The 13,823-nt window shown below is 46.9% G+C and overlaps 1 protein-coding gene across 1 annotated transcript in view; it reads left to right on the top strand.

Moving 5' to 3' along the window:
• Positions 1–1,924: 1,924 nt before the first annotated feature.
• Positions 1,925–13,823, top strand: part of LOC119453818 (gastrula zinc finger protein XlCGF8.2DB-like) — a 60,961-nt gene continuing 49,062 nt past the window's right edge. The window contains exons 1-2 of the mRNA XM_049668554.1: positions 1,925–1,978; positions 3,464–3,673. Coding sequence (XP_049524511.1) covers positions 3,478–3,673 — 196 coding nt within the window. The 5' untranslated portion in view covers positions 1,925–1,978; positions 3,464–3,477. The remainder of the gene's footprint in view (positions 1,979–3,463; positions 3,674–13,823) is intronic.

The following is a 13,823-nucleotide window of genomic DNA, read 5'->3' as shown; positions in this document are numbered from 1 at the left end:
GGGGGGGGGGGGGTTGAACCCCCCCAACCCCCCCCCCCCCCTCCTGGCTACGCCCCTGACACCCAGCATTCTTTCTGAGCAACGAACCCCTTTTTACTTTTCAAACCGTACTAGACTTTTTAACTGAAACTGACACCTTAACTGTAATTTGGCCAGACTACTTGTAGCACGGCCTCCACCTGGAGGTCGTAGCTGCAATGAAACCATTTTCTAGAGCACGTGCCTCACAGCCCTTGCCTTCAAGGCCTTTGCTGAGGCACTAGTGCTAGTCACTACATATTTTACTATGTCGTGAAACGTCTATTGTCATCGCAGACACGATCAATCACTGTCATTTTAATATGTATATACTTGTATATACTTGTATTTTACGCACTTTGGAGCGAGTAAGTTTGAGGCCCTTTTACAGCCACATTGCACCACATCTATATATTAAACCTTTCAGCGAATGTTTTTAGGCCTCTATACAGCCGTGTTTTTATATACTCCACGCATTTAACTCGTATATCATTGAAAAGCACGGATCATCGACTTGGCGCTCTTTGGCCACATCTGGCCCTTGCGCCAATAAACCCTACAAATCAATCAATCAATCAAAAGAGGACGACGATGAGTGGTGGTTGTTGTTGACGCTCTAGCTCGCGCTCGTCAATAACCAGACCTGCCTTTCGATTAGCCTTCTACAACGCCACGTCCAGGCCTGCTTGAAGACCAACACCCCCATTTTAATATATTTGTTTAGCTATTGGCTGGATCGAATGGCTTTTCTTTCAAATGTCTGAATTTGAAAAAAAAAAAAAAAAAGCTTGGCTCACGGTGAACCTTAAGGTACATCATGCGCGAAGTTTGTATGGAAAAGATAGCGTACTGCAAGAATTGTTCGTGCACGCAATCTCTGAAGCGAAACAAGCCGACAATATTGCGGCGTTAGGGCCGTCTTTGCTCTTTCTCTTGCTTCCCTTACACCTTCTCACTATGCTCTGTTCATAATAAAATATTGTCGTGGCTAAAAAATATTCGGATAAATACATATGCATATAGCTGTAAACCACTACTGACCGTGAGCGAAAAGCGCGTAATGGTGAGCGAAGCGGTCATTGCACGCACGTAAGTATGTCACTTGACTGCGCGAGTAATTTACTTTTTTCATGACTCTTATTCTTGCAAGCATGGTGCTATTGCCCGCGTACCCATGTGAATAACGTTTCTTTTTTTTACGTTCTTTCCTTGAGCGGGCTCATTTAGCGCGTTTCTACGCACGCACAGTTACCGTAATACCACTCCCGAAGTCTAGCACCGGAGCTAGGCCGCGCTGATGAGTTTGATACGTTAGTTTTTGCATTATATTGCTGCCCAAGCACAAAGAAACGCTCAAAGATGGGTAAGCTCCATGCAGCACCACTCTGTTCAAGTGCTTTGCGTGGAGTTCAAGTGCTTGCGTGGAAAATGAACGCAAAAAACTACAGCGTGTAGCAGACGACCCTCGCTTCCCGCGCGCTTCGCGAGCGCCTAAAGCCCTCGGGTCCGGAGCAGCAGCGGCGCGGCGCGGCAGTTCACACAAAAAGGCCCTCGCCGGAGCCGGCGCTTTGGACACTCTCCCGCAATATTAACTCTGTGCTCTCCCGTATTCTAGGTCACTCTAGTGTTTGCGTGTCTTCGGTAACCGAAACGCTGAGCGGACGATCAGGAACGTTGCATGATCTGTGATTGGAAACGTGCAAACTCAGATACTGTTTCGGAGCGTTTTCGTTTATAAATGCAGCAAGTTTTGCACAACATACTTAAATTTCGCGCGCAAGGCACACCAATAGATTGCAGCGCCTACTTGGTGGTGTCATCGCAGAAGCAACCACGGTTCTTCAATTGTTTTACTATACGGTAAACATACTGCTCCATTCCTGTACACCATAGTTGTTCCACTAGGCTCAGCGGTGGTCACTCACAAGAAGGTTGAATTTCGTTTCGTTCCTCAAAGCTTGTGAGCACCTTCCATTTGTGATAACTTTCCTTTGCATGAAGTTAACTGCTCTTATGTGTCAGCTGTGCGGTTGTGTCATGTTATGTGTACGTTGTGAACGAGTAGGTAAACCTCACTCGACTGCTGCTGTCGCTTACGGGCACTTCCAGAGGTAAACATGTATGAGCGCACAAATCAATCCACCAGTCTGTACATGTCTGGCGCTTTCGTTCGTAAATCATGCGCGTAACTTTTCATCCGTATTCGGCGTTCTACAAACAGCAAGAAGGCAAACGACATAGGTACCGAGTGCCTTAATTCTTTGTCAGCGCCGTTTATAGAATACAAATTACGAGCTGCCTAGACCAACTGTATACACTCGGCCTTTTTACAGGTAAAGTAGTTCTTTACCTTGATGTATGCGGAGCATGCTTCTACTTGCGGCAGTGACGGGGCTCATATCCCTGGCTGTGGGTGCAGCACGTGTCTAATTTTGTTTCACTGGGCCGCTGCTGTCTTTACAGCCTCTGCTGATTTCGTCTGCCTACACCTTAAGTTTGTTGTGTCAACCAGGATCTAGCCTGTCTCTGCCTTGTTGGCTACAAATAGCCCCCAAGTACTGATTGCTGCTGGTCTGCTCAGTCCAGAATCTGGTATGTGTATCCAACTGCTAAGTATGTGCTCTTGCTTCAATGAGTCTGGCCAAGTGTTTCTGACTGAGGCCTTGCTGTAAGCATGGCTAAGCGGGCAGCTGTCAATAAAAACTCCTGTGATGTGAAAAGCATCGTCTGAGCAGCTTCACTCAATTTGAAATAAACTAATTACAGCACACTGCAGGAACAGGTTCATTGTCTTCATTTAAATTCAAGGGAGACTCAAACTTAAGTTTCCCTTTTCATTTATTTAGAGGCAGAGCAGCGTTGTTTTACAGCAAGCCAATAGTTTCAGGAGTAACACTTGTCATCTTTAAGTATTCGAAAGAGCCAGGGCATGTCCACCAGTTGGCATATATTTGCTCCAAAGTGCTCCGAAATCTGTATTTGAGTACTCCAAACTAACATTTTGCTGCTCCGAATCTCCGTTCATCAGTGGCACCACTAGATGTAGTAATACTTGATTAAATCAAGCAAGCTAGATGACTATTTGTTCGTGTTCCTGCTGAGAGAGCCCTTTGTCCTGCGATGAACATTAAATAGGCTGCTTATGATAAAAATGACCTTGGCATCTTGCAATTAGTTTGCATTAGTGAGACTGCACCAATAGCTTTAAAATGTCTGAAATGAACTTAAAGCTGTGAGATGTTCTACTGTCGTATACATTGTGCCGACAAAGGTTGCCCTGCTTTCAAATATTTGGTGTGGATTGTCCCTTGTAGCTCTTATGTGGTACTGAACCGACATGATTATATTGAGTTCCATGGCTGCACTGTATTCTGCCCCTGCATCTTTTTTATTGTTGTATTTGCCACTTGTTCTCAATGCTGCAATCACTGATTATTTTCTGCAGGCCTCACAAATGCAATGAGCCTTGGTGAATGCATCACTGTGGCCATAGCGGCATGCCAGGCCCCTTCCAAGGTCATAGGTCAGATCGAGGTTGGCACGCAGTGCTACGTGCCTCTGGCTGACAAGTCTCTCGGGTGCTCCTTCGAAGCACAGAGTGTGTCGAGAAGCGTGCAGACTACAGAGGCTGTGGATCAGTCACGCTCCACCTCAGGTAGGCAGTTACCGACATTTCTCTTACTTCAGCTTGCTTGTGTGAGTTTATGGTAAATGGCCAAGTCTGCCTACCTTGGTACGACCTGCTCATGTGTATATGACCTTCTACTGCTGACGACAGGTGTGCGATTCTCGTCTGCATTCGGATTCAGTTCACTTATTGTTGCCATTGAATGCTATTTCTAGTGATCGCCATTGGCATCCAAAATTTATTGGTCATTGTTGTGGTTCTTGAGCATTTTTTTTTATTCCTATGTTACTGCGTGATCTGCTGGCAGTCGTGGGGCAAATTTTTCCTGTACATTAGAGGATATTCGTAATGCTTTGTGTTCTAACAGCATTGGGCACATTTGCAGTCTTGCTTAGGGCGCAGCTGCGCGGTGTCTGCCTGCATCCGCATTAGGATAAGCTGTGTTGGGTTGAGTGGCAATCGATTGCCAGAGTTTTTGGACCAACAAAATGCAGCAGTTGTCTTCGACGTCAGGTGGTGATTGGTCAACAAACCTCACTGCTGCCCTGAATTGATGAATCCATGAATTGACGAGGACACGCTGGCAGACTTTTGCAGCCTTAGAGACCCATCCAAACAGCAACTGAAAAAGGCATATGGCTTCGCAGCCAAAACTTGCGCTGAGCCTTCTTCTGTTGCAACTCGTGCTTGAAAAAAATTGATTGTTGGCGAGCAGTTGTTAATGTCATACTTCTAAAATAAGATGGTATTGTACAACAGTGCTCCGTCCATGTTTTTTACCTCTGTTGTCATAAATGTGCGCCAGATATATGCATCTCGTGGGGCGCTATAGTGCCATTCATCCAAACCATGTCATTCCTTTTTCGCACGATACCACATGGCTTTTCTCTGTTAATTTCTTAAGCTGTAGGCATCTCTGTAACCTTCACAAATGTGTTTAATCTCCTTTGTACGATGCAAAACACATGCCCTTTGCGCTTTTAAATGAAAAAAAAAAATGAAAGAGAACCCTCTTGTGACATTTTTAGCTGTACCATACAACGATTGCCCGAGTATGTGCTCCGTAGTTTTAGCATTAGAAACCATTGTTTGCTTAGATTTGCCAGCAAGCACATTTATCTTGAAAAAGGTACAGAGTCGTGTGTTTTGAGTTTACACCTTAAACCCAGTCTTCTCATCTTGCCGCTAGCGCTGCACATGCAGTGCCATCAGCAGGCGATTAGCACAGGGCCAGTACGTATGCGTGCAACAGAGGGCACTGCAGTTTTGTTTCGTAGAGGAAAGGAACAAAGTCAATCGGGTCGCATTTTTTTGCAGGTGCACGCTTGTCTTCTCTCCGCGGGTAACAAATTGGGTGTTTTTTGCTTGGCCTTGCCAGCAAGTGAGCGAGGGGCATGGCACAAGGTCACAGGGAGACACACATTCAGTGGTTAGGTGTCCAATGCCAGCACCCGTACTTGACAGACTTGAGAAAGGAATTGACATTGGAAGACGATGCGGTTACAGGGCGTCGGTTCGCGACCTGCAGCTGGGCCAAGCGCGCGTCGAATGACGGCCGAAGCTTGCCTGGAGTTCCTGTAAGGCTCCTAATCATATATTCTGATTATAAGCGTAGTGGTGACCGACGGAACGCGTGCTTTTCACGTCACCAGTGACACCGTTAAAGGGCGCCGTGCAGTGAAGCATTCATGATGCAGCCTCGCACCAGTTGCACTGAAATCTCATCTCTTCCATATTTTATTTATTTTGAAAATATCATGGAGATCATTGGTAATGGTTTGAGCAGTGCATATTGCTAAAATATTTCCGTAACATCTTAATTTATTTTTTAATTAATTTGTTTGTAGCCATCCAACTCGAGTGTTTCTGGCTAGCTTCCGCAAGAAAAGTAAACTGCATCAACTCAGAATACGAAAAAAAAAAGAGTAATTGCACAGAGTGGTGTGGTTTCCTAGCGAAACATTTGGCTGAAGTTGTCCACATACTACAAAGTGTCCAAAGGAAGCAGCGTAGCTTCAGTGCCGAATCTCGCAGCTTTGGCCACACCGTTTGAGGCTGCTCATAGGTAGGCCATTTGATGAGCAATTCAGGTGGCCCTGACTCTACTGCATTTTTGCAGGAATTCCGCCACAGTCAAAAAGCTCACACCATCGGTTCTGACGTGTCGGTATTCCTGATGAATTCAGCCAGTGTTCCCATCGGAAAAAAGTCATCTGAGTCATAGTCGTCTGTTTCAGAGGAGGCCACCAAATTTACTTGTGGTCGCGGTGAAGGCACATTCTGGCACTGTGGCCGTGCTGTTAGCATTGGTCGACAAAACGTTGCATTGTGTGCGGACCGGAATCTGCATGCTCCCATGCTGTGGCCACTTACTCCACATCTGAAGCGCAGTGCCTTGGTGCCTCATTCTCTCTGACTTGGAAGCCAGTTTTGCAATGCCTGGATGCCTTCGTCCTTTCCCTGCACCTGGTATCGCTTTCTCACTTTTTTCTGCCATTTCTGCAACCAAAGCATTTTCCTCCGCCTCGACCCATGTGGGAGATGACTTCGTGAGTAAATGTCGACGAACTGTCGAATTCTGTAACCCGCAGACAGTTCTCCCTTGAAGCATTCGGTCAAACAGAGTGCCGAAGCTGCAGGTGTCTGCAATTCGACAGATGGCCATGATGAAATCCCAGACTGGTTCCTTGGGCAACTGGTTGCACATGAAAAACTGGTACGAGTGGGCAATCTCGTTCAAACTGGGCGAAAATTGCTGCTGCATGCAAGCAACTACTTGGCTGTACGAAAGTTTATTATTGCACCGCAGTTCGCCTGCGGTGCGAACTGCCCACTGACAATGTCCACTGTACTGGTGCTCAGCGCTGCTGCTTTTCATCCGACACACCTTTGGCTTTGAAAAACGCCTCTAGACACACCTGGTAAGCGGGCCACTTATCCATGACTTCATCAAACGGTGGCTGACTTGCGTATTCTGCCATGGTTCCCGGGAAAGTTGGGGGTGAGTTTTAAACCCAAACCCAAAGGTGTCAGATCTAAACCCACACCTTTTTCTTCGAAAAGATCTGCAATTGTGAGCATTTTATCTGCCATGACATTGTCTCCCTCATCACATTCAAGGTCGGGAAAGCCACTGGGGATTAGATACTCTCTGTGATATAGAGGCTGTGAATAATTAAGAAATAAAGAAGATTGGACTATTGGGCATAATACAGCCGAGTCCGTTAAATGTGTTTGTTGACTCGTATGCAACATATGTACAAGACTGCAATGCAAGTGAACTAGGCACTGGGCACCTGACTTCAGTTGCATCCAAAATCGCTCTAGTTGCTGAGTGTCTTTCAAATAATGTGGCAGGCATTGTCTTACCTGCCGTGGTGCCCAGGGAGGCAACTTCACTAGCCTGAAGTGCAGCCTGTTAATCCATGATGAACAAATCCTCGACACAGTTGCCTGCGAGGTATTGAACCTATGATCTGGGTCCTGCTTAACCTTTTCATAACGAGACATTTCAAAACACAGAAAAAATGTTTATTTTTTGTCTAAATCTGCAAAACACATCAACAATATGCATAATCAACAAAAAAAAAATTTGCGGAAATTTTTTCAGCAATACGGGGAGAACCTCAGGTAGGAAACTGGAAGTGAGCTTCACCCCTAGCCACCTAAGGCGTCATATTTAGTTTGTACAGACAGCTCTCATCATAGGTGACCCAAAACTATGCATTTCATTTGCTTTACGTCACATGCGTGACACCACCGAAGTTGGATATCTTGCGTCGGCCTGGTCTCCTCGGGCCATGCTTTCAAAAGACAGTGAGTCGCGTACCAAATTTCTTCTCACTGGTTCACATTACACCCGCTCTCATGAACAAAACGAGCGCAGCCGAACGAAAAAGAAACCTACTGCAGATAACTCCACGATCCGCCTGTTTGTAATAACAAAAATGCCGACCATGTAAATGACTTTCTTCAACATACCAGCTGGGTACGAGGATTGGGCTGCTGCGTCTCCAATATCCGTACCAGCAAAAACATGGGCAGGTGCGCGCCTTCTCTTCAGCCCAGCCATTGCTGCGCATGGCTGTAAGCGTGCCTGAGTGCATACGTAGCCGCACGTCCTATCTTTCAGTTAATCTGCAGCATGAGCAAAGGCCATTGACTTCATCTGCGCCGTCTCTTCGCTTGCCGTGCTGGAGGTCACCTAATCTCAAATTTCAAAGATGCATTGAAGTGGGGTGCAGATGCAAAGCGTTCGCTTCCCTCCTTTTCATGCATTTTCAAACTTAAAGTAAAACAGGAAAACCAAGAGATGATAAAAAAATCACAGCATATCCACGAAGTGAATGATGATGAGTGGGCGAAGCACCGGGGGATCATTCGTGTAAACCACAGCTACGGACGAGAGATGAGAGAGCGCGCGTCGGGAACGAGAGAGAAAATTACACCATCTTCCTGTAGGGGAACCCTGAGTAGTATGCGAAGCAGCCATGGGGTCGACTCAAGGTAGTTTTATCAGCTGTATAAACTTGGACATGCAGCAGCACCAGCAACGCGCAGAACTGTTGTCGATGCCGTTGGTGTTTTGCCCGCGTTCACACCGAACACGCGCAAAGTGGAACCGGAACTGGAAGCGGAACCGGAACGCCATCTAGTGAACACTTCATAAAACTACAGGTGGCTACATACTACATCGGAGGAAGGACAGATCCACGCCCTAAGGAGCTTCGCCCCTAAAACAAGACAACGAGGATGCTGGTCTGCCCGAAAGATACGCTCACACATCAGGCGGCGGAACTCGCAGATAGAACTCACGGAACTCCCTCTCCCATGTTTCCTTTTCTCGATTTTCCTGTTTCCCCTTCATCCCTGGAAATGCATGAAATGAGAAAATTCCAACTAGCCCAGCTCTCTGCCTTATGTTCCGGTTCCCTCTGCCAGCGCTCCTCATCACAGCAGCGTTGCGGCGCCCAACAGGTTTGGATACTGCATTGATTGCACTCTCTGTAGAGCATTCCGCTGATATTGTACGTCGTCCTACTGCAAACGACACATCAGCTGCGGCAGCAGAGTGAACGCCAATGCGTTGCAGGTTTTGCTTTGCAACACTGATGTGAATATATCGTCAACACAGCATGAAACCGTATTTTTGGTCGTCAGCTCTCAAATTCAACAAAATATTTTTTAATTGAAGTTAGTTTTTTTTTTTACGATTGCCCGATAATTAGAAATTCTTAAGGCTCCTTCTGCGTCTAAAAAAATATATCTGCAAATATACTATCAGCAGAATAGGTTGAATTTCAGTAAAACCAAACTTCAATATTAAGATGTAAAGTGCTGGTTTACCGATTTGTTATACAGTCAAACCCACTTATAACGATACCAGTTTTAAAAATATATTGGTTGTATGTTTTTTATGGTGAAATAACCTACTTACTACAATGCCCCCATGCCGCATTATGGATTATAACAATGAAGTCTGGCTACTGGGTGTCCGTGCCCAAAGAGAAAAGAATGTGAAATCCTTGAAAAGAAAGAAGGAAATAAATTCGAGCTGGGCTGCACGTCGCCATGCGCTGCTTTCCTGACTTCTCCGCATTGCCAGCCTCGCGCACCTCTCTCCAGTCACCCTTCCACCACTCCAAATACGAATGGGCTGTGCCCATAGCTCTATGCTGCACCACCCTCCGAAACAAGAATGGACCACGCCAACTGCGCTGATAGCAGATAGCCCTGGGCACTGCTCATGGCCGCTCTTGCTGTGCATTTCTGTTAGCGGATAAAGTCGCTCGTCCTTGTTGGTTGCGTCAAAGTCGTTCCGGGCCATGGGGTTTCGCCCGTTTCACAGCCTCGTTTAACTGTCTGATGATGTTTTACTGTCTCATGATGATTTAAGATGGCTGATCTGCCCGCTGATCATCGGCAATGCACGGCATTGACGGTGAAAAGAAAGCGCACAGGCTATAGATTTGAAAACGACGTGCTTCCAACCGATGAGGCGATCATCACGGATGTGCTCGCATCGAATAGCAACGGCAGCAATGACGCAGTAGGACAGGCTGCCTCAACGTTGTCCTCGCAGGAGGCCCTGCATAGGATTCAGTCCCCCTGGGGCTTCGTTCTCGCGAGGGGTCTTCGCGAGATAAGGATGTTGGCAAGCTTCGCGTAAAACAAGCAAGGTTGACCAACATGGGGTTTTCTCGGGGCAAGCCCGTGATAAGTGCATGGCGAGATGCTTGTGACGATCTCGCCCCAGCGTTTCTTCTGGATTTCTCAAGCTGAGAGACTGCCACGGCAACCTTTTGAGGCCACCAAAGCAATACCTTGGCGGAGCTCACATGTCACTTAACGCCCGTGACCCCGCTTTGCAGTTGTTATAGCAGTGCCATTCTTAAACGCTGACAGCCGCAGCTCGTTACATGCAATTGGAGCACGCAGGAAGCAGAGTTAAGCAGTTAAACGAGTCTGCACAATCAGCAGCCGGATGAAGGAAGGTGGTGGAGAGGTGCACTGGCCTCCCCACTGTTATAGTTTTCTCACAACAGCTCTGGCATTTCCCTATTTAAATTTTTTTCATGCAGCCCGGTTATAACAATTATCGGTTATAACAATGGAATTTTCGTGGCACTTGAATATTGTTATAGATGGGTTCGACTGTATTAAGGTTCACCTGTATTGTAAGGAGTAAGAGCGGCAGACTAAGAATTCCTGTTACGATCGTATGTCTCGAAATCATAAGATTGGCACACTAGAAAGAGCAATCACCATCAAGAGTCTCGCGGCCAGTTCGCTCATCCGTCCGAGCTGCTGCATTTGTCGCTGCTGCTCAACGACTAAAATGAACCTCGTCACATTTGGTGGAGGGGCAGGGTATCGATCCCTGTAGCTATTGCGGAAATTGCCACGGTCTCCCACCTGGTTAGTGCCACAGTATATCCCTGTGTACCCGCCTTATTTGCTTAGTGGCTATGGTGTTGTGCTGCTAAGCATGAGGTCGCGGGGTCGAATCCCAGCCACAGCGGCCACATTTCGATGGGGGGAAAATGCAAGAACACCCTTGTACTTAGATTTAGGTGCATGTTAAAGGACCCCAGGTGGTCCAAATTATTCCGGAATCCCCCACTACGGCGTGCCTCATAATCAGATCGTGGTTTTGGCACATAAAACCCCATAATATAATTTTTTTTTGCAATATCCGTGTGTAAGACGCATGTTGTGCACCAGACAACTGACCAAACTCCTACGGCCTTACAGGGCCCCATGGCACATTTCCGCCGGCACCGGATGCCACCTAATGCTTGCGTCTGGCAACCAACTTTCAACTACCCACCGATAGAATTTCAGTGCCACGCTTCACCGGATTCACGTTTAGATTCACCGCCGCTCCATAAAGCATGTTAAAGGACCCCAGGTGGTCCAAATTATTCCGGAATCCCCCACTACAGCGTGCCTCATAATCAGATCGTGGTTTTGGCGCATAAAACCCCATAATATAATTTTTTTTGCAATATCTGTTTGTAAGATGCATGTTGTGCACCAGACAACTGACCAAACTCCTACGGCCTTACAGGGCCCCGTGGCACATTTCTGCCGGCACTGGATGCCACCTAATTCTTGCGTCTGGCAACCAACTTTCAACTACCCACCGATAGAATTTCAGTGCCGCGCTTCACCGGATTCACGTTTCAATTCACCGCAGCTCCATTTTAAAAAAGCCCATGAGGCGTCGGCCTACCTCTTCTCCCTAGGAAAGCTAGGCACCGCAGTTCGAGAGGCGAGAACTGTGTGTCCAGTCAAATTTCCAAGGCCTCCCATTTCTCCTCGTCACATGATTGTTGTGATTGTGGAAGGAGTACAGACATTAGCACTTGTAGACACACATGCGGCAATTTCGGTAGTGCTTGCCCGCCTCTGTTGCAGTCTTGGAAAGGTTACAATGTCGCTTTTGGGTCTTTCGTTATGCACAGCTAGCACGCAACATATTGAGCCATTAGGAGCTTGCACAGCCTGAGTCATTGAAGAGGAGCCGTGCGTTTTGAATTTCTTGTTCTCAGTGTTTCTTGGAATGGGATTTTCGTTTAAACTATCATGCCATCCTTTACTACGTCGGTGTCAAGGTTTTATTCCTTCGTCTTTGTGACATGCCTCAGTCATGCTGAGCTGTGCACTTTTCGACACGCATGGAGACCCACCTGCCACTTGCATCGCCGCTGTGGACCCTGCGCCGTCGAGTTCCTCCCTTTGCCTCATCATTGACTGCAACCTTTTCTGCAATGCCATGTCATCTACCAAGCATAAATGACACACTTGACTACTTACAAGGAGCCAAATTATTTTCTTCCTTGAATCTTTGCTCTGGATGCTGACAGGTGCCCATGGCCGAGGCTGATCGCTGTAAGACTGCATTTGTCATTTATATAAGCCATAGCGGATGGCTTATATAAATTTAATGTCATGCCGTTCAGTCTTTCTGATGTGCCAGCCGCATTTGAACGAGTGATGGACACTATTTTGCGTGGTCTGAAATGGCTAACATGCCTCTGGTATTTAGACGGCTCTCACGGCTGTACCCCGTTCGTCGTTGGCGCGAAGTCGATCGACGGGGTATACAAGCCGGTTGCTCGTTCCGTTCTCAAGCGAACACAGTGAAAGAGTCAGAGTCGGGAGTAAACAAAAAAAAAAAAACAAGATATTTATCGACTGATAACCATGCACAAATGACAAAAAAAATAATAAAAAAATGACACAAGAAAACTAACACACCTGAACTTAATATAGCACAATGATGACGACAAATAAATACGACGAGAAATTTAAAAGCAGATATAAAAATGAAACAGTGCGAGGACCAAATACACAAGAATACACTTAACAGTAATTGACTAAAACAAAGTTCAAAAGAAAACAAACAATGTCATACGCATGGTCGGGCAGCAGCAGCAAGTCCATAAACCGTAAAGTCGGCTGTGCAGAGCTTTCCCGAAGAATGCTAGTGGTCCGATCTTGTCGAGGTGGATGCGATTGCTGGGCTGGGTTTCCCGGGAGTCTAGATGTGACGACTTCCCTCAAGCAGGTTGAGCTAACTTGAGGCGAACTACCTTGAGCTTCGTTGCAGACGCTGGTTTGATGTCTTGTACATCAACTAGTTACTTGGAGTTGCGACGTGGCTACACGGTCTAGGCGATACTGGACGGCACTAGCTCCTTGACTTCTTCTCAGCAGATTACAGGCTCAGCTTCTAGACTAATTAGCAAAGCCTAAAACCTGTGCCTAAATAGCCTCTCCTTTCCCTAGTTCCCTATGTAGTGGAACTACCGGTATGCAGAGTTCACCTAATTATTTCCTGACTCCTCCCAAATGTCTTGGCCACGCCCCTTTCACCAGGAACGAAGGACGGTAGATTCCCCTCTCTCCAAGGTCGAGCCCCTGCACTGCACCACATGGACGCACACACCTGGGTCCATTAATCGGCGTGTCGCTTTCTCGAAACTATATGCCGCATAGTGGGACCACGACGTTTTTTCGATGCCCGTTAATCGGCATGTCGCTTTCTCGAAACTGTATGCCGCACCGTGTGGACACAACGTTTTTGGCAGCCGTTAATCGGTGTGTCGCTGTCTCGAGAGACTATGCCGCTCCGTGGCAATGGCATTGTGGTGTTTGCGCCTGCGTTCCATACATATCCAACTTCTGAAACAAGTTCTGACCTGCCTTACGCAAGCTAGCCTGCAGCTTAACTTGAAGAAGTGTTCTTTCGGTGGAAATCAATTGACCATATTGGGCCATGTTGTTTCTGAACATGGCATACTTCTTGATCCCGCTAAACTCTGAGCCATGGCCGAATGTCCTAAGCCAACGACACTTAAGGCACTGCATAGCTTCATGGGCCTGTGCTCCTATTTTCACAGTTTTGTGTTAAATTTTGCTACCATCATTGCACCCCTGACACAGCTTCTTGCCAGCACCAGGGACCTTTTCTACTTTGTCCGAAGAGTGTGACACAGCATTTGACACCTTACACCATTCACTTACCTTGCCACCATTTTACATCACTTCAGTCCGAATGCTCCTACAGAAATTCACACTTGATGCCAGCGACGGCAGTCTGGTTGCAGTGCTAGAGCAATGAAAACCTGGCTTTGGCGAGCACATCGTAGCATGCGTCAGCCAAACTCTC

This window comes from Dermacentor silvarum, chromosome 5 (assembly GCF_013339745.2).
Source record: "Dermacentor silvarum isolate Dsil-2018 chromosome 5, BIME_Dsil_1.4, whole genome shotgun sequence".
NCBI classification, from domain to species: domain Eukaryota; kingdom Metazoa; phylum Arthropoda; class Arachnida; order Ixodida; family Ixodidae; genus Dermacentor; species Dermacentor silvarum.
This window is presented reverse-complemented; position numbering and strand designations above follow the sequence as displayed.